The sequence below is a fragment of the Apodemus sylvaticus genome, chromosome 3, assembly GCF_947179515.1.
Source record: "Apodemus sylvaticus chromosome 3, mApoSyl1.1, whole genome shotgun sequence".
NCBI lineage: Eukaryota > Metazoa > Chordata > Mammalia > Rodentia > Muridae > Apodemus > Apodemus sylvaticus.
The window spans coordinates 5,570,795-5,597,009 of NC_067474.1; the positions used below are offsets into that span (position 1 = coordinate 5,570,795).

Below are 26,215 nucleotides of genomic sequence, written 5' to 3' on the forward strand. Positions count from 1 at the left end.
TGGGGCCTTTCAACACCTGCCCAAGTTACGATACTTCCACAGAACCTGAAGTCCAGTCTGAAGTGCCGGTTAAATCCTGAGTCTTCCGAAAACAGATGTCTACTGCGGCATGGCATAAAGGGAGCCCTAACTCTCCTTCTATTTTATCTTCTAACTTTCCTTTCCAAGCCTTTTGCTGTTTGCTGCTTGCTCAAGTGCTTTATAAAAATAAAATTATATCTCCATGTTAGCATAAAAGTGACCGTCCCCTGGCATTTATATACCTGTTGTTATGACTTTGTTCTACCCAATCCCTCTTCTGGCACCCAGCGTGGTCCCTATCCTCTAACTCACACCCGTATTTCAATGAAAAGTCCCAATAACTGTCCCCCCTCACGGGACCCCTTTCTGTCCTACACCTACGTATACGTATATATGTAGATATATGCAAGCCTTAACCTAGACTCTCCTATATAGTGATACTTTTCTGAGTCTTGCTTGTTTTGTTTCACCTGGTCTATCCCCTTAGACAAACCTGAAACTGCCCATTGAAGTTGTTCCAGTCCAGACGAGATGAAACAAACACACATCTGAGTTGAAACTCAGGAAACAAACACATCGAGACGCAGGCATTTTTGGGAAGACCTGCACTGCACTGCATTGTCTGACATTACGTTGGCCCCAGAGCACCAGCTCTTACATGGTAGCTGCAGATAGAGGTGGGCAGTTGGGGATAGGGTGAGCTTGACATATATGCCTGTTGTGACTCAAGACGCCAGTCTTGGAAGGAATCATCAGCAAAGCGAGCACACAGTGGCTGCAGCACATGGGGTCAGAAAACATACAGCAATTACTAACTCTGTTTATTATATATAAGGGAACATGTTCAAGAGAACAGGAAAGCAATGCATGACACTTTGAAGGAAATATACAATGCTGACTTTCTCGAAAATATTTCAATAGGTTGAGACTTATTTTTACTCGCTAAATATGGCACATAAAACTCAAATGCTAATTATTAAGTAGTATTTGACTAAATATTGCAATGAATAAATTTTTGGTGAAAATTCAACTTCCTTTAAATGAAACTTTTGAGAGAAGCCAAGTCGGGCTAGTTAGACCTTATGGGTCGTTTCGAACATCTCTCTAGTAATCTTTAGTAAGTAGTACATTAGCCATAAATCCAGCAGTAAAGTCACAGGATTATTCCAATTCAATTCTTCAGGAAACTCTATCTTTAGGTGTCATTTAGGTGAGTTTATAGACATGGAATAGAACAAACAGGAAACAGTCATAAATCCTTTTTACCTTATCAGGTTCTTACTTGTGTATTAAACAGAACATGGGATGGGGAACTGAATTTGACAGGGTTCAACATACCTATATTTCACAAAAATAAAGATTCTTATAGAAAATAAAGATGGCATATACTTTTACTTTTATAGCACAAATCTCCTGTAACTCACTCACTCACTCACTCACTGACTCTCTCTCTCTCTCTCTCTCTCTCTCTCTCTCTCTCTCTCTCTCTCTCTCACACACACACACACACACACACACACTACTTTTACATTAAATACACACAGTAATTTATCATTACTGACTAGGAAGTTGTAAACAAAATGTAGCGATCCAAGTATTTATCTTTGTATTAAGCTGAAACAAACTCAGCCTTCAGTGTCTCAGCTAATCAGTCTCAGTCTCTTCATAGTTCTCCATCTGTCTTTTAACATGACACTTGTTCGGTTGTTGAACTTATAATGGGATAGTATTTTAGCCCAATTCCCCTCTCCATATTTCTTTACACCACACTTCAAACTTCTGTCTTCTTCCCAAAGCCATGTCTGTTGAAAGAACATAAAAATTATTCAAAGAAACATTCTTTAAAGAAAGTACATCTTTTAAAAATCAGAGTAATGATTAGCTTCTTAAAACTGAGATGATTTTTTAAAATATATTTTTGTATATATGAACACATACACACATATATATGGTTTTGCAAGACCTTAACATTACCATGTATACATTGCAGGGTAGTTTTACAGAATTTCAGCCATCTACAATGGGATAGTCTATAAAGTGACAGCCTGACTTTAGGCTCATTACAGTATCTTAAGAAGCATTCAGCTAACTTTTAATAGATTACTCTACATTTCTAAACAGAACTCTTAACTGTATACTCCTTCACTTATGACCTCTGAAAATCCTGTGCACCTGCGATGGGGAGGGACACATGAAGAGAGCACAAGTCTTCTGTAAGACAGACTTTCAGAAACACAACTATTATTAATTAAAATGTACAATTAAGTTGGGAGAAAATGCTGAAAAAAACTTAAATGAGATCTAATACTTTGCATAGAGAAAGTACTAACATTTAATATTTGGTATAAGTGACCAACAAATTATTTTCTTTTTTGGATGATAAAAGAGGAATTTGAGTGTAACACACTATTTGTACACTAACTTGCAGCTGTATTATCCACAACACTAAAATGAGAAAGCAAGTCAGGTATCCACCAATGAATGAATCAATTTGCAGCATACAGTATATAGGGAATATTATTTATCTTTAAAAGGGAAATTCTGACAATGTAAGAATATGTTGTCATAATTAACATACTTAATAGTACTCTTAAGCCTTAAGAGTATTATTCCAAGTGAAATTACAGATTTGAAAGGATAAGAACTGTGGCCAGAGTGACAGTCCAGTGGCTAAAAGTGCTTGTTGCCCTTCCAGAAAACCTGGGTTTGGTTCCCAGCATCCTCATGGTAATTTACAACTGTCTGTAACTCAGGTTCTAGGGCAATCCACGGCTCTCTTTTGACCTTTTTGGCATCTGGTACACTAGTAGTAAACACTCACTAAATAAGTAAATCTTAGATAAAAAATAATTTAAGTACTGTATAATTTCATTGATATGAGGTTCCTAGAATTGTCAAATTCTGAGACAGGCAGTAAAAATGGCAGTTGCCAAGCATGGAAGAGAAAAGGGGAAGGAAGAATTATCTTAATGGGTCTAGAGTTTGATTTGAAAGATGTTAAGAGACATGGTGACAATATGAAAATACAAATATGTTTAATACGACTACACCGTACATTAAAAATGATGAAGGTGGGGTAGAGAGAAAGTTCATTAGTTAAGAGCACATTCTGCTCTTGCAAAGGGAAGAATCTGAGTTTGGTTCCCAGGATTGTGATGGCTGGCTCACAACGGCTTGTAACTCCAGCTCCCAGGGACTTGACACTTGAGTACCTTACTCACATACCCCCCACTCCTAAGTCTTAAAAATCTCAAAACGATAAATGTCACATTATGTATATGTTAATACAATTGAAAAAAAGTAAGATTCATATTAGGAAATCCTGGTATTAAAAAAGAACTCAGAACAGCCTGAAGATAGGATATTAAAACTGTTTACAGATGACTAAATACCAGAGAAACTAGCACTAACTATAGCCACAGTCTATGGAGGTCTGTATGCACTATCATTACCCTGCATCTTGTGCTTTGTACCTTCAAAATAACAATTTATAGTATGAGAAAAGCTTGTCCACACTTGTGTAATCTTTGTGTGTGAGGGGTTTATTTCTAAAGGCATTTACTTTTTCCCCTCATGGATTAAGTTTATAAAATGCTCTATAAATTTTAATGAGGCAGGCTCAAGTACTTTTCAAACACACACACACACACACACACACACACACACACACACACACACACACACACCATCCAGGTAGGCACTGAGTAATTTAAATTAAAAAACAAAACAAAACAAAACAAAACAAAACAAAGGAAACTGGGAGCCCCAATACAACATAAAATTAAGTATGTCAGCCACCTTCTGAAACAAATTTTCTTCCCAAAGTCAGTAGTGGACAGATGAAAAATAAAACCAAATGTTGGAAGTGTCATATTAACTGTTTTGGTAACGAAACAATAGCATCATTAATACCCACCCATATACCTTCCGTACAAGAGAAAATACTGTTCTCTTAAAAGTTATCTACAAACGACACCTATGATCTATACTCAAATCCTAGTGGGGAAGCATTCCCATCCCCAAAGGGAAAATGGAACAATCTGCAAACTAAACTTCTTACGTCCATCAGAGAATAAGTAAGTCATGGGCAAACAGAGGAGGGGAATCAAAGGAATTACTGAAAGCTGGTTGTGGTGAGTGTCTGTAATCCCAGTACTAGTGGTGCAAAGAAAGGAGGAGCAAGGATTCAAGGAAAGCCTTGGCTACATAAAGAGTTTGAGGCTAGCCTATGCTACACAATAGCATATTTAAAATAATAAAAATTCCTGGGAGCAGAGTGCAGGAACAGTTAGTTCGCAGCTGGAGTCATTTCAGTCAGGGACAATGAACTAGAGCTGAGCTAATGGCACTCAATAGTTATGAACCTCAGAGGGAAAACCTCTAGAGGTACAACACAAGTCTGACTTCCATGATCCCACATTTCAGGGTAAAGATTACAAAATCCACTGCTACTTCTCTCAGGGGGAGGGAAGAATAGTATTTCAAAATGATCCAAGTTCAAAACACTCCCAGAATATTCCATTCAACAAATCGATGCCTGCTTTCAAATAATCTAATTTTACAAAACCCTAACTGACCACCTGTGTCCCCACCCCCACCCCCAGGGAGTACCGACAGAGAACAGACTAAGAGGTGTTTACAAAGGCCACAACCCAGGACAAACGATCACTACAAAATGAGACTTGCATGGAAGGTGTCTTCTATAACCCAGGGTAAGAACAACAAACGAAACCAATCAACTAACTAACCAATAAACAATGCAGGGAAAACTGCACCAGTGAAGCAGCGCTCAGCACAGCAGCACATCTAGGACACCCCTACCAGAGTGTCCTGCAGGAAGCAAATGAGATAGCTGAGGACTGTTTTGACGAGTATGCTAACAGGACAGACATCTACGTAGAACAGCCTTGAGCCATAGGAAGCAATCCTGCTGGCCTAGTTCTTAAAGCTCTTACACGTGATAGGATCCAAGTGCAAACAGACTGGGAAAAAACCCAACAATCTTAAACTGAGTAAGAAAAATGTTCCAGATACAGTAAAGTAATAACCACTGGATCTGTTGGTCTGATGTCAAGAGTTAGGAAATCAGGTAAAGTACATCAATAGTTTTGGATACTGGAGAAATAGCATTCTGATTACATTTAAGTGAGAGAAACAATGTAAACACTGAAGCTGACCAGACTTGTAAAAAAAAAAAAATCTAACTAAAGCCAGGCAGTGGTGGCACATGCCTTTAATCCCAGCACTTAGGAGGAAGAAACACTTGGATCTTTGAGCTTGAGGCCAGCCTGGTCTACACAGTGAATTCCAGGACAGCCATGACTACAAAGAGAATCCCTGTCTCAAAACAATGACAATAACAATCAAAAAACCCCAAACAACAACAAAAACCCAAACAACAACAAAAACCCAAACAACAACAAAAACCCAAAACGACAACAAAAATGATCAAGTTATTATTTTCTATTTTGTGTGTGGTTTTCAAGTGCTTAAAAATCTTATTTAAGCTAGACCTACTAGGAAAACTTGAGTATAAATGCTTACTTTAATGTTCATAAATGTTATTTACGTACAGCAAAAAGTACCTGTTTTTTCCTGCGCCCATGATTTTCATGAGTGTTTGGCTGATTCTTTGAAATACATAATTTATTCCTTCCACTGGTTCTTCTGTTTCTTTCTGTTGTTATCTCACCTATGAATAAAAACACTAATATTAAGGACTGTTTCATACTAGGGAAAGGGTGGACTTTCCAAAAGTTGCTAGAAAACTTTACTTTAGCTATTCTAAGAAAATGAACTCTTTATGTTTAATTCTTTGCCCTTCAAATCTGTAAGCAACATAACTCTAGGAATCCATTTGACTCCCAGAGAAGCATCATCCCACCTGCATAAGAAAGCAAAAGTATTTTTGTATAAGATCACTGAAATTCTTTTTATGACAGTAAAATAAATGTTAATAACTCTTTCCTTACTCTTTTACTTTGTTTTTGTTTGAGACAGCATCTCACTATGTAGTTTAGGATGACCTGGAACTCACTTTGTAGACCAGGCTGACCTCCAAGCACTGTATTAATAGTGTATACCAATATGCCTAGTGAGTAACTCTAACTGAATTCATCATATAATGTAAATTAAAAACATGTATTTATAAGCAAATGTTACATGCTAAAGAGATAACTTTTTATTCATAGGAAGACATAATTGCCCCCTTTGTGATCTATAGTTATAATTTATAGTAAAACTTTCAGTCAGATTTTTTTGTATAACTTGTATAATTTTGTATAACTTGACAAGATCTACATGTCTACATCTACAGGTTACATAGTCCCTATAATTCTTACACAGCTCATTCATCTGCCTACACTGTCGTTTCCAAAGCTATTCATAGACAGACAGTTAGTAGTAGCTGGAGGAAGTCTCAGCAGGGCCCCACCGACCTGGGAGTGTACTGCTTATTTCCTACTAGAATGTTTTATAGCTTTTCCAGAAGTATTAAATACTAGGCTAAGAGCTGAAATAAAGCTTGCTGCCTTGAAAGCATTTACCTGGGTCCACTGCACTGGCCTTGGGATTTAAAATCAATGCAACTACACTTAGACCATACAAAGATATAGTGACTGAGATATAACAGCAATGTTGCAGGAACACACCCAGACCCGAACATATTGGAAATCTGATAATTATACTCATTGGACTCCAGTCAGGAAAATGGAAACACAGTACCTATAAACAAAAATCTTAGTACTGGAAAAAAGTATTAAAATAGGGCTAGAACTGGAAAGGGAGCTAACATAGACAAACTTGTAATTATAACTTGAGATTTCAATGCTTTTTTTCTCAGCAACTTTTAGAACATACAGGTAGGAAACAAGAACTAGAACATCAGAAAGGCACTATTAACAACTTGATTGACAACTTTTAAAAAAACCCATTTCATAAAAGAATACACATTATTCTCAGGCATATATCAATAACAATCACCCTGACAGACCAATTTAAAAAAAAAAAATCTTTAAGGGGCTGGTAAGATGACCCAGCAAGTAAAAGTTCTTAGTGGGCAGCCTGGATATCTGAGTTCAATTTCTGGTGGAAGGAGAGAATAGACTCCTGAAAACTGTCTTCTGACAACTGGCACTTGGGAGGCCACTGCAGGAGAGTAGACTGTCGCAAGTTCATGGCCAGCGTACTCTTTTTGTCTACAAGCTATTCTCAGACTATAACAGAATTAAGGTGAAAATCTCTAACAGAAAGATATTTGGAATACCCTTCAATTATTTGGAAATTAAATATGCAAGTACAAATAGTCCATGCCAGGAAAGTCTGAGAAGAAGTGAAAAATCACTTTAATTAAATGGAAATCCAAAACCAAAGCAGTAATCAGGAGGGATTTCCAGCGTTGGGTTCTCATCCTAGGAAAACCGGCCATGTTGGGGAGAAAGGAACTCACACATAGCGAGGGAGAACATCATGTTAATGTCAGACCTCTCCACTGTAGCAGCTGAAAGTCAACTTGTTTGTGGAGCTGTGACCAAAAAGTATTTCTAAAGAGTATTACACTTTAAAGCTTAAAAAGCTTTACAGGAAAAAAAAAAAGACAGTAGATAGCATTTCAGAAATTTAGAAATTACAGACTTTAAAAAATCCAGACAAAATAGGAAAGAAAATGAAGATGCAAGGAAACAGGAAACCTGATGGAAGGGACCATGGAGAATAAATCTAACTAACATGTGGATTTTGTATCAAGAGAACCATGCTACAAGCCCTGAGTACATAAAACATAAGAACTAGGCATGGAGCTGCACACAAGTAACTCAAGCACCTAGGAGTTAGGCTAAAGAGAATCAAAAGATTGAGAAAAGAATACACCACACGGCTAGACGTCTAACTGAACAAAATTATTCTAATTTACATTGGTAAGCCAATAACGGGTAGCTAGGAGAAACAGAAGACTGGCTTTTGGGGACAGAGTTTTGCCTAAATCATCTAATACTCTAAAGTTTAAATGTATATTTGCAGAACCAAGTACAGCCAATTTTCAAGGCACTCCGTATTCTTTATTCAAATTTTAAAAATCACATTCATTTATTTATGTGTGGGCATATGCATGTGTACCTGTGGAGATCAGAGGGCAACATTAGGGAGTTATATATTATTTTATTCAGACACACATTATATACTGCTGCTGGCAACAACAAGTCAATATTAATGAGCAACACCACGGTGTCTTTACATAGAAACAAACATAAAATCCTACTGTGTATTGATCAGTTGATAAAAATGTTAGTGAAGATCAAGAAAGCAAACCTTCTGTATTTTCTCTTTAGTCAGTGTGAATAATGAACTCTGATTGTACTTGTCACTCCAAAGTATAAAGTTGCTGAACACAGATGAACAGAACAACAGTGCCAAACACATGCCAACACCACCAGCTAGACTATGAGCACCAGCTGGCTTTCTAAAGCAGGCTTCTGTGCTGCAGCACAAAGATGGACAGCTAGTGTATCCCTCTGACTACAGTAATACTCACACTGAAGAGTTCCTGTTCTTGCTTCATTCCTACTGAAATCTGGTGGAGCACTTCTGTGTTTCAACTGATATAAGGCGTTCTTGTGAGACCTAAATAAAACACAAGAGCTTGTGACTGACTCAAATGACCTGTCTTCATCTTTGCTACAGAATCTTCTACACTGGCTTGTCTTTCTTGTTGCTCTCCTTAGTGACCCATATTAATTTTTAATAATTATATTGTCTAATTTCCATTTATTTCATCTTTTTATAGCACATCTACACAGAGATGAAGATTATATCAGTTTTCCAAAGGAGAAAAAAACTAAACAAAATCAAACCAAACAAAATGAACTCCCAAAACACTCTTCAAACCAAATACATTTATTTTTCTTTCCTGTAGCTTCTAAATAATTTTCTGCAGGAGAATTTTCAAAATTTCTTTATTTAATGTTAGATCACTTACTTTATAGATTCAAAGACGTTTTTTGAAGGTAAGGTTATATGCTAGAAATAATGAATGGGGCATGTTTTTTTTTTTTTAAAAATCCTGCAAAGCTAACATTATTCTAAGTTTCTTTTTACAATTTATGTTCATTCGTGTTTTGCCAGAATGTCTGTCCGTTTGAGGCTGTCAGATGCCCTGGAACTGGAGTTAGACAGGTGTGAGCTGCCAAGTGGTTGCTGGGAATTGAATCCGGGTCCTCAGAAAAAGCAGCCAGTGTTCTCTCTCAACCGCTCAACTTTCTCTTCTTCAGCCTTGCATTATTCTAATTTTATAAAGAAGCAACTTGGAAGGGGTCCCCACAGCCTCCGCCATCTTCGCTACTGGACAGACCAGTCAGGCAACACCAGGTACACAGAAATATCCTGAGTTTAACATGGGTTGGGACACAGTAGGCCAGGCTTCTGCCTGTGCCCAAGGTCTGGGCAGCTCTGCGGGTCATCTGTGTGCCAGCCCTGTTGTGGGAAGTTTGCCTTGCAGGGTGACCAGCACTTGGAGGGGGTCCCCGCAGGCTCCGCTATCTTTGTTCTTGGACAGACCAGGCGGGCAGCACCAGGTACACAGAGACAACCCGAATATATCATTGCTTTGGGCAAGGCACACCAGGGCTCCAACGGAACCAAAAAGTAGGACAGCACATCAGCTATCTGGGCCAGGGGAAACCCAGTCATCCAGTGGTGTGGAAATAGCCTTATAGGCTCACAGGAGGTTCAAACACCAGCCAGTGACAACAGGACCAACTAACGACAGAGATAACCATATGGCAAAAGGCAAACGTAGGAATGTCACTAACAGAAATCAAGGCAATATGGCAGCATCTGAATCCAATTCTCCAACAACAGCAAGTCCTGGATACCTCAACACACAAGAAAAACAAGATTTGGATTTAAAATCACATCTCATGATGCTATTAGAGGATTACAAGAAGGACATAAATAAATCTCTTAAAGAAATACAGGAGAACATGAATAAGGTAGAAGCCCTTACAAAGAAAACACAAAAACCACTTAAAGAAATTTAGGAGAATATGGGTCAACAGACTGAAACCAATAAAGAGGAAATGCAAAAATCACTTAAAGAAATGCAGGAGAATTTGGGTCAACAGGCAGAAGTCATGAAAGAGGAAACACAAAAAAACTCTTTAAAGAATTACAGGAAAACACAAACAAACAAGTGAAGGAACTGAGCCAAACCATCTAGGATCTAAAAACAGAAGTAGAAACAACTAAGATATCACAAAGGGAGACACTTTGGAGATACAAAACCTTGGGAAGAAATCAGGGGTCATAGATGCAAATATCAACAACAGAATACAAGAGATAGAAGAAAGAATCTCAGATGTTGAAGATACCATAGAAACCATGGACTTAACAGTCAAAGAAAATGCAAAAAGCTTGTAACCCAAAACATCCAGGACACAATGAGAAGACCAAACCTAAGGATTATACATATAGATGAGAGTGAAGATTTATAACTTAAAGGGCCAGCAAATATCTATAACAAAATTATGGAAGAAAACTTCCCTAACTTAAAGAGACAAATGCCCATGAATATAAAAGAAGCCTTCAGAACTCCAAACAGGCTGGACCAGAACAGAAATCCCCCCCTCATCACATAATAATCAAAGCCCCAAATGTACTAAACAAAGAAAGAATATTAAAGGCAATAAGAGAAAAAGGCCAAGTAACATATAAAGGAAGACCTATCAGAATTACACCAGACTTCTCACCAGAGACCATGAGCTAGAAGATGCTGGGCAGAACTCATACGGACTCTAAGAGAATACAAATGCCAGCCAAGACTACTATACCTAGCAAAATTCTCAATCACCATAGATGGAGAAACCAAGATATTCCATGATACAATCAAATTTACACAATATCTTTCTACAATCCCAGCCACACAAAGGATAATAGGTGGAAAAACGCCAATACAAGGAGGGAAACTACATACCAGAAAAAGCAACATAGTAACCTTCTTTCATCAAACCCAAAAGAAGATAACCACTCAGATTAACAATAACATCAAAAATAACAGGAAGTAATAATCACTATTCCTTAATATCTCTTAGCATCAATGGACTCAATTCTCCAATAAAAAGACATAGACTAACAGACTGGATATGTAAACAGGACCCTATATTTTGCTACATATAGGAAACACACCTCAGTGTCAAAGGCAAACACTACCTCAGAGTAAAAGGCTGGAAACCATTTTTACAAGCAAATGGTCTAAGGAAACAAGCTGGAGTAGCCATTCTAATATCAGATAAGATTGACTTTCAACCTAAAGTCATCAAAAGAGACACAGAAGGACACTTCTTACTGGTCAAAGGAAAAATCCACCAAGAAGAACTCTCAATTCTGAACACCTATTCTCCAAATACAAGGGCACCCTCATTCGTAAAAGAAACTTTACTAAAGCTCAAAGCACACATTGCACCTAACACAATTATTGTGGGTAACTTCAACATTCCACTTTCCTCAACTTACTGATCAGGAAAACAGAAACTATACAGGGACACAGTGAAACTAATTGAAGTTTTGGACCAATTGGATTTAACAGATATGTATAGAACATTTCATCCTAAAGCAAAAGAATATACCTTTTTCTCAGCAACTCATGGTACCTTCTCCAAAATCGACCATATAATTGGTCACAAGACAGATCTCAACAAATATAAGAAGATTGAACTAATCCCATGCCTTCTATCAGATCACTATGGAACAAGTGATCCATACCACACCAGAAAAAGGTGGGTGGGCTTCAACAGTAACAAAAACAACAGAAAGCCCACATACACATGGAAACTGAACAATACTCTACCCAATGATACCTTGGTGAAGGAAGAAAGAAAGAAATCAAAGCCTTTTTAGATAATGAAAATGAAAGCACAACATACCCAAATCTATGGGACACAATGAAAGCAGTGCTAAGAGGAAAACTCATAGCCCAGAGTGCCACCAAAAAGAAATTGGGGAGAGCATACACTAGAAGCTTAACGGCACACCAGAAAGTCCTGGAACAAAAAGAAGCTAATTCACCCAGGAGGAGTAGAAGAGAGGAACTCATCAAACTCAGGTCTGAAATCAATCAAGTAGAAGCAAAGAGAACCATACAAGAATCAACAAAACCAGGAGCTTGTTCTTTGAGAAAAATCAACAAGATAGATAAACCCTTAGTCAGACTAACCAGAGGACACAGAGACAGTATCAAAATTAACAACGTTAGAACTGAAAAGGGAGAAACAGAAACTGAGGAAATTAAAAAAACCATCAGATTCTACTACAAAAGCCTATATTCAACACAACTAGAAAATCTGGAAGAAATGGACAATTTCCTAGACAGATACCAAATACCAAAATTAAATCAGGACCAAATAGATCATCTAAACAGTCCCATAACCCCTAAAGAAACAGAAATGGTTATTGAAAGTCTTCCAACAAAAAAAAGCACAGGACCAGATGGTTTTAGTGCAGAATTCTATCAAACCTTCAAAGAAGACGTAACACCAATACTCTTCAAACTATTCTACAAAATAGAAAGAAGAAACACTCCCCAATTCGTTCCACGAAGCCTCAATTACCCTAATACCAAAGCCACACAAAGATCAAACAAAGAAAGAGAACTTCAGACCAATTTCCTTTATGAATATTGATGCAAAAATACTCAGTAAAAATTTTGCCAACCTGAATCCAAGAGCACATCAAAACAATCATTCACCATTATCAAGTAGGCTTCATCCCAGGGATGCAGGGATGGTTCAATATATGGAAATTCATCAATATAATCCACTACATAAACAAACTCAAAGAACAAAACCACATGGCCATTTCATTAGATGCTGAAAAAGCATTTGACAAAATTTAGCATCCTTTCATGCTAAAAGTCCTGGAAAGATCAGAAATTCAAGGCCTATACCTAAACACAGAAAAGCAATATACAGCAAACCAGTAGCCAACATCAAACTAAATGGCGAGAAACTTGAAGCAATCCCACTAAAATCAGGGACTAGACAAGGCTGCCCCCTCCCTCCATATCTTTTCAATATAGTACTTAAAGTTCTAGCTAGAGATATAAGACAACATAAGGAGGTCAAAGGGATACAAATTGGAAAGGAAGAAGTCAAACTATCACTATTTGCAGATGATATGATAGTATACTTAAGTGACCCAAAAAACTCCATCAGAGAATTCCTACAGCTGATAAAGAACTTCAGCAAAGTGGCTGCTTATAAAATCAACTCAAGCAAATCAGTAGCCTTCCTATACTCAAAGGATAAGCAGGCTGAGAAAGAAATTAGGGAAATGACACCCTTCACAATAGCCACAAACAATATAAAGTATCTTGGTGTAACTCTAACCAAACAAGTGAAAGATCTGTATGACAAGAACTTCAGGTCTCTAAAGAAGGAAATCGAAGACCTCAGAAAACGGAAAAAATCTTCTATGCTCATGGATTGGCAGAATTAATATAGTAAAAATGGCCATCTTGCCAAAAGCAATATACAGATTCAATGCAATCCCCATCAAAATCCCAACTCAGTTCTTCAGAGTTAGAAAGAGCAATTCTCAAATTCATCTGGAATAACAAAAAACCCAGGATAGCTAAAACTATTCTCAACAGTAAAAGAAACTTTGGGGGAATCAGTATCTTGAACCTCAAGCAGTACTACAGTGCAATAGTGTTAAAAAACTGCATGGTATTGGTACAGGGACAGGGACAGGGACAGGGACAGGTACAGGTAGATCAATGGAATAGAATTGAAGACCCAGAAATGAACCCACACACCTATGGTCACTTGATCTTCGACAAAGGAGCTAAAACCATCCTGTGGAAAAAAGATAGCCTTTTCAACAAATGGTGCTGGTTCAACTGGAGGTCAGCATGCAGAAGAATGCAAATCGATCCATTCTTATATCCTTGTATTAAGCTCAACTCCAAGTGGATCAAGGACCTCCACATAAAACCAGACACACTAAAACTAACAGAAAAGAAACTGAGGAAGACCCTTGAGGACACGGGCACAGGAAAAGTTCCTGAACAGAACACCAATAGCTTATGCTCTAAGATCAAGAATTGACAAATGGGACCTCATAAAATTACAAAGTTTCTGTAAGACAAAAGACACTGTCAAAAGGACAAAATGGCAACCAACAAATTGGGAAAAGATCTTCACCAACCCTACATCCGACAGAGGGCTAATATCCAATATATACAAAGAACTCCAGAAGTTAGACCCCAGAGAACCAAATAACCCTATTAAGAAATGGGGTACAAAGCAAAACAAAGAATTTTCACCTAAAGAAATTCGGATGGCTGAGAAGCACCTCAAGAAATGGTCAACATCATTAGTCATTAAGGAAATGCAAATCAAAACAACCCTGAGAGTTCACCTCACACCAGTCAGAATGGCTAAGGTTAAAAACTCAGGAGACAACAGGTGTTGGTGAGGATGTGGAGAAAGAGGAACAATCCTCTACTGCTGGTAGGATGGTACAATCACTCTGGAAATCAGTCTGGCGGTTCCTCAGAAAACTGGGCATGACACTTCCAGAGGACCCTGCTATACCACTCCTAGGCACATACCCAGAGGATTCCCTGGCATGCAATAAGGACACATGCTCCATTATGTTCATAGCAGCCTTATTTATAAAAGCCAGAAGCTGGAAAGAACCCAGATGTCCCTCAATGGAGGAATGGATACAGAAAAGGTGGTATATTTACACAATGGAATATTACTCAGCAATTAAAAACAACGAATTCATGAAATTCTTAGGCAAATGGCTAGAGCTGGAAAATATCATCCTAACTGAGGTAACCCATTCACATTAAGAATACACATGGAATGCAGTCACTGATAAGTGGATATCAATTAGCCCAGAAGCTCTGAATATCCAAGACACAATTCACATATCAAATCATTCTCAAGAATGAAGGAAGGAGAGGGCCCTGGTCCTGGAAAGGCTTGATCCAGCATTGTAGGGGAGTACCAGGACAGAGAAGTAGGGAAGGGAGAGGGAGAAGGGAGAGGGGTTATGGGACTTATGGGGAGGGGGAAACTGGGAAAGGGGAAGTCATTTGGAATGTAAACAAAGAATATAGAAAATAAAAACAAAAAAGGAAAAAGAAACAAAATAGAACCTAAAAATCAATGTGCTTGACCTTAGGTAGGTATGTTATCCCCACCTAATATGTATACATTTTAGCTATACTTTTAGTCACAAAAATACTCTACAAGTAGCAAATCCTTTCTTGTCACGCGCCCCCCTCCGCCCCCCAGACAGGTTTCTCTGTGTAGCCCTGGCTATCTTGGAACTGACTCTGTAGACTAGGCTGGCCTCAAACTCAGAAATCCGCCTGCCTCTGCTTCCCAAGTGCTGGGACTAAAGGCGTGCACCACCACCGCTCGGCTAGCAAATCCTTTCTTACCTTTCCTCTCTCCTGTCTAGAACACTATCCTCAACCTCTTTACCTCTGTCTATCCCAAACCTATGCTGGTTCTACCTTAGGACAATATTCCTCTCTTGATCTTTTCAAGAAGAAATCTTAATTTTCAAAGCCCCATAAGTCACAGTGTTCCAATGATGGGCCTTCACATGGTTTATTTTTGCAGTGCTGGAGACTGAACCCAGGTCCTCCTTACATAAGCAAGGGCTCTATCACTAAGCTCTAGCACCAACTCCAATGGTTTTTACTTCCCAATGACTTCCACTCCTACTTCCACAGAAATTTCAGCCATATCCCCTTCTACCATTCTTCCCTGCCAATCATTATTTTTCCATGAACTTCCCATCATTTGTATGTCTTTCTTATACCTAAGAGATACGATTAAGAATTATTTCAAGTTAGCTCTGGTGGTACATGCCTATAATCTTAGCAGGCTGAGGCAAAATGATTAATCCAAGTATGAAGCCAGCATGGCCTACACAGGATGTTCCAGATAGCCAGGCGTACATATTGAGACCCTGTTCCCCCTCCTTCCCAGGTATACATAACCTAATATAGTGATTTTTGTGGACAAATCATGCAACATCTTGGATTCTAAAGTGCTATAGATAGTCATTTACAAAGACTTTCTGGTTTTTGGACATGTTAAGGTTGTTTCTTACAGCATTTATAGTAGATTATAAAATTTTCTCATAAATTGTATAATTGGAATATGGGACACTCATCAAAAATTGTAGCTTCTCATCCTTTCCTATTCTAGCAGTGAATCTTTGTTTTTTGGACAGAATTCCAGAACAAACTCATGTGTTCCTTATTTGTTAGCCTAATAGCCTATTAGACACAATGTAAAATGATCCCATCAAAGTCTTTATAGATAAAAATTTCAAGACATTTCAGGGTCTAGAATACTTGTTGGGCTAAACAGGACTGAGCTACTTCTAAATCATAGTATTCTAAATCAATGCTAATTATACTTAAATATACATAAATTGCTTTTATCAGTGATTTTAAGGACAAAGACAAACATCATACTTTACCTTATTGAGGATACTGCATCCACTAAAGATTCAGTTTCTGTAGACTGTTGGCCATTAACACTTTAAAAGAAAAAAAAATCTAAGAATATACACAAATAGAACTTTATATAGGGGAAGTACAGTCAAGACATCTTTCAACCCACCAGAAACCTCTCTGGAATAGAAGCATGATTGGATTAAGACCTGTATAGTCCATTAAAAGGTAGGCAATTTTTGCTCAGATATGTTTATGAGGTACAAATCAAACTTTCCCAAACACAAGTTAAGCTCCCCCAAACACATAGTTAATTCTACACTCAAGCATTTACCATGTTTTTCTTTAGAAAACTCCTATTCCATGAACTGCCTTTTGCCAGCTTTACTGTAGTACAATTGAAACATGAAAAACACATGTACTTTATGTATATAATTTAATGGTTCAATTTTATTTTCTTCTCTTTCTAACCAGTCTCAAATTGGACTTTTGGGAGATTGTGGTGGTGGATGGGAAGTGAGATGAGGTCTTATGTAATCCAGGAAAAATTAAACTCATGCCCCTCCTGCTTTAGTCTCCCAAGTCCTAGTATAAAAACTATGAACCACTACATTTTCAACTGAACTTAAAACAAACAAACAAAAAATCTCCTTTGCTGGTACTAAAATAGCATCCAGAAACAGCATGGCCATGCTCAGCTCCAGCCTCCTATTAGTCTGTTTCGCTTTTCTGAAATCACATTTGCTCTTGCATCTACTGATATTTTTTCTTTCTTATTCTTGAGACAGGGCCAAGGCTGAAGCCATTGCTGGCTTCGAGCTTGCTATATAGCCAAAACAGACCTCAAACTTTTGATAGTGTTTTCACTTCCCAAGTTTAGGTGTATGTTACCATTTCAGGTTTTAGGTTATACTGGGAATCAAGTCCAGGGCATTATTCAAGATAATCTAGTACTTTACCAACTGAGCCAAACCCCATAGACAAAGATCTTAACCATCTGGGCACACATATCCTTTAATCCCAGCACTCAGGATCCCTGAGAGTTTGAAGTCAGGCTGGTCTATATAGAAAGTTCCAGGTCAACCAGGACTACCTAGTGAAACCTTGTCTCAAAAGAAAACTCCTAAAACCTCTGCCGTTCCTAACTCCCATTCTGACACATCTATAGTCTAACAGTGAATCATGGGTTTTGTGCTGTAGTTTGTTTTATGGGTAGCTAGGATAGCTCTCAACTCAAGATTCTCTTGCTCTAGTCTCCCAAGTGCTGGGATTACAGGTGTGGACCATCATGCTTCCCCTGGAAATGTTTTCTTTCCATACAACTTTACAGACAGAATGCTGTTCTGACAAGCTGAGTAAAGTAGTATAGTCCTGTGATTCTGGAACTTGAGAGATGAAAGGAGGCAGATCGAACTTCAAGGACACCCTCTGATATATTGGTAGCTTTTATGCTTGCTGTGGTCATTAAGTAAAATAAGAATTGCATGAATCATAAGCACTGCAATAATGCAAATGTCAGCTCATAAATATGAGATGGCTCTGAAATAAGGGCTGGGAAGGCTGCAAACACAAGAGACAGCCTGGTCAAAAGTATTATTTATATTACTAATCTGTTAAAGAAAAAAACAACACAAACACCCCACAGAATCCTGAAACTCTCAGGTAAATAGATGGAGCTAGTGGGGAAAAAGCATCCTGAAATGAAGTCATTCAGACCCAAAAGACAAGTATCATGTTCTCATTTATATGTGGATGACAACTATTCAGCTGTTGATAAGCAAGCTACAAGCCATATAACCACAAAGGTTAGGTAGAAAGTAAGGGACTAGTGGGAAGGGATTTCTCCCTAGGAAATGGAAATAGAATAAACAGTTATGTTTGGAGAAGGCAGGGGTAATGGAGTGGATGGGGGTGGGGAGAGGGAGGTAGGAAGGACATATGGAGAGGGAAAGCTAAAACTAAGAGCCACGTTGAGGAGTCATATGGAAACCTTATATACTACTAGCTTTCTATTAATACATATATTCATGAAGACATTTAAATAAAACAGTCAAATAACAGGGGACTCAGGGCCCCAAGTGAAGATCTCGTCACCAAACAGAACTTCCAGTACTAGGAATGGGTTATGTCTAACTGAGCTGTTGCCAAAGTCAACTGACAGTAAGGGCCTGATCTTGAAGACAACACTTACATATCTCACTGAACATGGAGAAATCATGCTGATACCTTTCTAAGGTCTTCACCTCTATTCATTAGTGTTCATGGTACTGGAATATATTCTGCATGCTACCAAATAAGAAAGGCAAAGACCAACTGAGCTACAAACCCTTCATTCAGTCTACAAGAGTGACCTTCTTGCAAGAGTCACTGGTGCAGTAGTGGCTCAAACCTTGTGGGAGTGACTAATCAATTCCTTTAAGACCCACTCCATGAGATGACACCCATATCCAGTGCTGCACAGGTGGCAAATTAGATAGTCCAGTGCTGAATTTGGTTTAGCCATGCAAGGGACAGCATCACATGGTTTCTGCCCATGAAATAGAGCCAGCAGAACATGGGCCTTCATGGCTGCTGTGGGCATAGGCTTGTTTGTATAAGAACATACATATTTTCATGTTCCTCCTTTGAGGAGTGTCCTCTCTTGAAAGGTTAATGACTCCATGATAATCAGAGACAGCAAGAGCCTGGGAGGCAAAATGTCTCAGCAAACTGGTAAATGTGTGACCTTCAGGACAGCCCTAACGGCTGTGGGAAAGAACTATGAAAACATGAGTTCAAGAATATATAATTTCTCAACTATGCAAAATATGAGGCTGTAGTATGAATTGTATAAGGAGCTTCACAGACCTAAAAGAACAGGGGCAGATGCACTGTGAGCCAGCTTGTCAGAAAGATACAACAGCAGGCAGATACATAGGCAAGCAGATTTCCTGAGTTCAAGGTCAGCCTTGGACAGAGATAAGTCAGGCCCAGGAGTGAGTGATAGGAATGGCTATCTTGGCGTAAGATTCCACCCAGCTAGCTTATTGTCTGTGCTTACAAACACAGGCAGATCTCTGAATTAATTTGCAATCTTTAAGAAAAATGTGCTTGCTGTTTTTTTTTTTTCCCCTAAGAATCAGGGGGCTGGGGTCATAAAATGCTGATTAGTGGGATAATCAAAAAGGCACCTGGAGTAAATTATTGAATTAAAATGTAAGTAAAAAACTGGGCCTTGGTCTGAGCTATCTGGAGATCTCCAGAGAAAGTTGTCTTAAGCAGAACACAAGCCAGCTGCATGTTCCCTAAGATGTGACTTCTAGTTGTCCTTTCACTGCTATTAGACACCCCTTCCTCAGAAGTCTCTTCAAGCTTGAGGCTGGTCCTTGACAGTCAGGGACCTGGGGGGTGGGGGTGGGGGTGAACCAAATATTACTGTTCTCCTAAAGGAACATAGCAACAAAATGACTAATAACATTCTGCTATACTCATCAATCTGTGTCTCTCTCAGCCAGCATGAGAAATTTCTTCCAGTAGCAGATGAGAACAGAGATTCACAGCCAGACTTATAGAGTGAAAGGCCTACAGCACTCATCCTTAAAATGGATGTTTCTATCAAATCCCTCTCCTTGGGGCTCAGAGAACTATGTAGAAGAGAGGATGAAAAGAGTATTAAGTGCCAGTAGGGATGAAGGACCCCAAGGTATCAAGGCCTTCCAGACAAAACCGGACTGGTGCACATATAAACTCACAGACACTGTGGCAGTATGCACGGGGCCTGTACCACATGGGGTCCTGGTATTGGGAGGGGAAGTAGACACATGGCCCATCACTAAGAAATCACTTAGAAGGTAGACCCCATGCCTAGTAGTAGATAGCCTAACACAAAAAGAATTCAACAGAATCTTTGGAGGTTCTTTAACCTCCAAAGTTAAATTCTCCTTTAACCTCCTTAAAGTTAAATCTTTAACTCATAATGTTAAATCGAAGTTTTCCTGTCTCTTCCATCTTACAGGTCCTTTGGGTATATATCATGAATTCTGGATTGGGTTTTTTTTGGGGGGGAAGGATTCTTTAGTGTGGAAACATGTCTCTGTATCTATACATGTTTCCTGTACCTTTTGTTTGTTTGTTTTATAATATTTGTTTTTGATCCGTCTCATATTATTATTATTTATGTCATCCATAGATGACAGTGTGTTTTCTAATGTGAGATGCAAAAGATGTGGATCTAGATGGGAGGGGAGGTAGGGAAGACAGAAATAGGGATAGGAAAAACCATAATCAGAATATATTGTATTAAAAAACAATTTATTTTCATTAACAGAAAAAACAAAATATGATTCATGTCCTGTCCTGAGTTTAATTTCTATTACTATGAACTAAAAGTTTGAAGTTGGGAAGAAATCTAAACATTTAGTTTGTACTAGAACTTACTTTAAGGATGTATTTGTGTGGTGCAAAGCATACTATAATCTTGGATATAAATCATCAGGAGTATTTCAGAGATGGAAAGACAGTTGATGTATAAAGCCAAGGAGAGCCATAGCATAGGGAAACAGACAGGGATGTGAGGGCTCTACTCCACACTCTACTGTGTCTGTCTGTATTTAGGAAAGCCTCTGAAGCACTCGAGTGGTGCTCTACAAGGGGAAAACACAGGAAATATACTTATTATCTCCAAGAACCATGATCTAAATTTTAATTCTATTATATAGCAGTATTATACTGGGCAAAAGGCTTCAAACAAAAAAATAAAGCCAAAACGAGATACTTAATTCTCAAAATGGGTTGTTTGTCAATGAAAAAATCAGGATTTCAATATACCTTTGAGATGAATGAGAAGCAAACTGTCCTTGGATACAAAGGAAGAAAAGGAGCGAAGATTCTAAGACAACTGAGCTCCAGTTCTAAGGGGTTACAATGAAGTGTGTTTATCTAACTTAGGGGTCCAACTCATACCTTTAAATATAGATAAAGATAGCACCCTTGGAACTTTAAGTATTATGTGGGCTACCAAATCCATCCATCCAGAGATCACAAGGTTCTAACCACATAGCCTTCAGTTAAGTGTATAACAACAGAAAGAATCTATCATGGGTTAAACAGAAGAAATCTTGAGTTGACTAGATGGCTCAGTGAGTAAAAGCACTTACTATGAAATCTGATGATTTCATTTCACTTCCCAGAACCCATCCTCGAAGGAAGCAACCAACTACTTAACATCCTCTAACCTTTACACATGCACTATGGTACACATAAGCATGCACTCACATACACAGCAATAAATAAAATTTAAAACAATAACAAATTTTCATGGTCAAAGTTTATCTTCTTCAATAGTGTTAGCTTATAAGACAGATGTTAAACATTTCCCCTTGGTGTCCTGAGTGGGTAAAGGTCACTGCCTGCTGCTGAGCTTGACTACCTAAATTCCATCTCTGGTAGAAAGAGAGTCAACTCCCACGGGTTGTTCTCTGACACGCCTCTTCCTAAAAGTTAACCTTCCTTAGACTCCTCCATATACTTAGGACTGCAGCACTAGGGCGGTGGAGGCAGGGGGTCAGGATTTCTTTAAAGTCTGCCGCAGTGATAGTGAATGTTTGATTAAGGCCAGATGCAGTTACATAAAAAGCTGTTCAAAAGAATAAAACAAAAACCAAGCACAACTCTCGGCTAAGGATGATGCTCAAACAAAATCCAAAAGTAAAACCAGCCTTGAAACTGCGTGACATTTTCAGACAACCTGATATTAACTATGCCTCACAGCAGATAGGACTAACTAGTACACTTCCTATAGCGTTGGGGCCAATGTTTTTTTCTTTTTTTGAGTAGTGCATCATATATTTGAAAATATGGAGAATAATATCTTAAAATACCAAAATAACTTAGTGAGATCTGAGCTAATATAAGAGGCAAACGAACCAGGTTTCCAATTTCAACCTTATTTCCTAAGCATACCTTCATTAAAATTAGTAAATAAATTAATACACATTAAACTGATATTTTCACACTCCCTACATTAACATATAATTCATGTAAGTCATAAAATAACTCTACAGTATTTCAAATATTCAAACTATCAATTAGAGATCACATCAATTACTCAATTATTACTTTTAATAAGGGCTTACTACCATCACTTACGTTAAAGATACAATATTCCTAAAACAAACTAAACATCAAGAGTATACAAACCTTTCTTCTTTATTCAAATTAACTTCAGTCTCTGTTCCAGGGTTGATAGCATTTGGTGTATCCTCAGAAGCTAGTGTTCTTGCTTTTTCACTTTCCACTACTTTTGTTGCTGCCTTAAAAAGGTTGATCATGAAGGGGAAGGGGAGAAAAAAATGAATTAGGCATTTTAAACAAGTAGCACACAGTCTTTGAAAGTTTCAAAAGAATTATCTGTTCACAGGTCAACAGAAGGCACCAAACTATTTTCATGATTTTGGTAATACTTGCAATTCTATTATTATTGCTTGGTTTATAAGCATTACGGAAGGTTTATTCTCTTGCAAATATACTTGATAGATACAATGTTCTCTAGGCCATTTAAAATGCAATTGCAGTGGCTGGGCTGGGGCTCAGCAGTGAACAGCTGCTTCTGCGGAGCATCAGAGTCCACTCCCAGGTCCTGCTTTCAGGTGGCTCCCAAATGGCCCCAGGTGTGCGATGCCCTCTTCCGGCCTCTGCTGGCACACACCCACATATGTACTTATTCATGTATACGCCTAATTATTTTGAAGTAAAATCACCTCAAATTAATGAAGACAGACACTTTAATAACCCAGTAACTTAAATTTTGGATTAGATTTTAAGACTTTCTCTTTTAAGAACTCTTTGTTATAACAATTTCTCTTTCTTGAGATAACATGTGTACCTTCATTAGAAAGGTTGACGATTTTTCATTTAACACACAATCCACGTAAGTCTGAATTTTCTCCATCATGTAGTTAAAGTTGAAGTGTTGAAAAAGGGAGTGGAACACATTTTTCTGAGAGATTATCTTAAGTAATTTTCTTTCTAAAGGCTAAAGAACAGAAATGTATTGATATAAAACACAAATTTCATTTCTTATAAATATATAATTGAACAATTATTTTGTAATTGTTATTTTATAAATTAATAGAGATACGATCAAGAATTATAATTCTGCTTTAAAAGACTCATGTCTTTTTTAAAGACCCCACATTTTGTTTCAGACACATAGGAACAAACATAGGAAGAAACATAGATTATAAACATACTTGTCTACTACCCGGCTTAAAAAGAAAACATATCAATATGGCTAAAGCCTGTTTATGCCTGTAATCTGATCCCACTGTCTTCACCAATATGTACTATTCAAAATTCAGAATCTACTATCTTTATAAACTCCTTAGGGCCTTTATAAAGGGATGTATGTAGTTTGTGAAAAACAGTGCTTGTCTAGTTTAGACATTGCTTTGGGCTCCATTTCCAGTGCTGCCACCTCCCCAAAAGTAAACTTCTCTGTATTTGTATATTTATAATCTATAAGCAATAGATAGTACTGTTTACCACAGTTTTAATTTTATCTCTCTATTTTGGATGTATGTGTGTGTTGATCTCTGCATGCATCACTAACACTGGGATCACAGGTATCTGCCACTTCTGGATGTCTGTAGTGCTGGGAACCTCAACTCAGGCCCTCATGCTTTGTAGAGCAAGCACTTGACTTTGCTGCACTGTCCCTAAAGTCTCGTGGCTTTGGTTTTGTACAAATGGTACCATTTGTGTAAGAGTGGATTTTCCCCCTTGAAACTTGCTATATTTTCCTTAGTTCTATATTCTTGGCAATTATTTATGTTAACATGTAGAAAAAGTTATTTATACCACTGTCTATTATCCCCCAAGGCCCCCCAGCCCCCATGCTTGAGTGCTGGATTATAGGCATGTACTATAACATGCCTGGCTGATCTTTCTTTTTGATGGTACTAAGGACCAAAACTAGGGCTTATATATGTTAGGCAAATCATAGAGAGCTACATCCTGAGCTAGGTTGTTTCCTGATGTAGGGGTTCCTTACACAACTGTGTTCCCTGGTGCAAACATATCTATTTACATACTTAGGACATATTATTTTCATCTATAGATACAGATACCTAGTAAAAAATTAACCACAAATATAAGATTTTTTTCTTAGCCAGGTGGTGGTGGCTCACACCTGTAATCCCAGCACTCTGAGAGGCAGAGGCAGGTGGATTTCTGAGTTCGAGGCCAGCCTGGTCTACAGAGTAAGTTCCAGGACAGTCAGGGCTACACAGAGAAACCCTGTCTCAAAAAACCAAATCCAAAATAAACCCCCCCCCCAAAAAAAGATTTTTTCTTTCTTTGAAGATGTTTAATTTACCCCAATAACACCATTTTTAACAGTGTTTTAACAACTTGAGGCCTATTGACTGTATTAACATACACAGACACAAACTGCAAATGATCACATCACAAACTCCAGGAGGGTGTGGTGATACAGTCTGGAGATACTATCTCAAAGAAAGAAAAGGAGCGGGAAAGAAAAAGGGAAAGGACGTGTAGAAAATGGAGACAGGCCCGGTGGGACATGCCTACAATCCTAGTACTGCAGTGGGTCAGGCAAAATGATCTTGAGTGTTGAGGTTAGCCTTACACTCAGAACCAGATTTTATCTCAACAATATAGTAATATAAACAAACAAATAGCAACTATGCAAGCTAGCCACTTCATATCTAAGCTCTCCAGTGTGGCAGCCACCAGCCCTCTGGGTAGCTTCTGAGCTCTCAAAATGTGTTGACTATCAAGTTGGACATACTGTAAATATAAAGACTTGATTTTAAAAAGGGTAGCTAAAATGCTAAATTTTTGTATTGATTAATGTTACAATTATCTTTTTAACATACTGAGTTAGGTAAAGCTTTCCTTTCCTCCTTCAATTTTGTTTTCTTCACCCCATATAAAGTTATAACATTTATTCTTACCGTGTGAAAATCTGGATCACCAAATATTCTTTCAAATACTTCTTCTGCTTCCTTAAAGCTGCCAAATTCCATACAAACAGCTACAGCCTTAAAGATGACACATACAAACCTTAGGTTGCTTTTTAAAATATTCAACCATTATTTGACTAAGTGCATAAAGTTAAGTCTGAAAGACTTCATTTAAAACATTTTTATGAATTTTATTTGATAAAGATATAGTCATTTTTTTCAATGATGAAATAATTATGTCTTAAAAAGATATAAAAAATTCACTAGTTCTATGTACATTTACAACATGTTCAGCATCCCAAAGCAGGGATTGATAACTTAAAAGTCAATTTATTATCTGGGAAGCTACTGATCCTGCTGTTCACCTCCATAGTTCTCTAACTGGTAAAGACAGCGCACCCACACACCACAGAATTGATGTGAAACTTGTACAAGTGTGGCCAAAGCAGAAATACACTCAATGCTACTGTTACCTGCTCAGCTGTCTGCGAGCGTAGCACACAAAGTCGGGTTTCTTAGAGACCCACAGACTGTGAAAACATAATCTCTGTTCTAAGTTGACTTTTTACAAGTAGTTGTTTTTCTACCCTATATGTCTTATCTCCAGGTCCTAATTTTACCTGACAATCACCACATTGAGGAAAGCAGGAAATAATCTTGGGTTTCCCTCTCTTGTGCAATTTAACAACAATAATGAAAATCTAAAGCTGAGGAAACAGTTGCTGAACTAAGAACATATTTGCTTTGACTGCAATTACCT

The 26,215-nt window shown here is 38.0% G+C and overlaps 1 protein-coding gene across 1 annotated transcript in view; it reads right to left on the reverse strand.

The window, feature by feature from the left end:
- Positions 1 to 821: 821 nt before the first annotated feature.
- Terf1 (telomeric repeat binding factor 1) overlaps positions 822 to 26,215 on the reverse strand; it is a 32,211-nt gene continuing 6,817 nt past the window's right edge. Inside the window, exons 4-10 of the mRNA XM_052175929.1 lie at positions 25,447 to 25,533; positions 23,355 to 23,504; positions 22,670 to 22,782; positions 16,519 to 16,578; positions 8,549 to 8,637; positions 5,607 to 5,713; positions 822 to 1,823 (exon numbers count right to left, since the gene is read on the reverse strand). Coding sequence (XP_052031889.1) covers positions 1,662 to 1,823; positions 5,607 to 5,713; positions 8,549 to 8,637; positions 16,519 to 16,578; positions 22,670 to 22,782; positions 23,355 to 23,504; positions 25,447 to 25,533 — 768 coding nt within the window. The 3' untranslated portion in view covers positions 822 to 1,661. The remainder of the gene's footprint in view (positions 1,824 to 5,606; positions 5,714 to 8,548; positions 8,638 to 16,518; positions 16,579 to 22,669; positions 22,783 to 23,354; positions 23,505 to 25,446; positions 25,534 to 26,215) is intronic.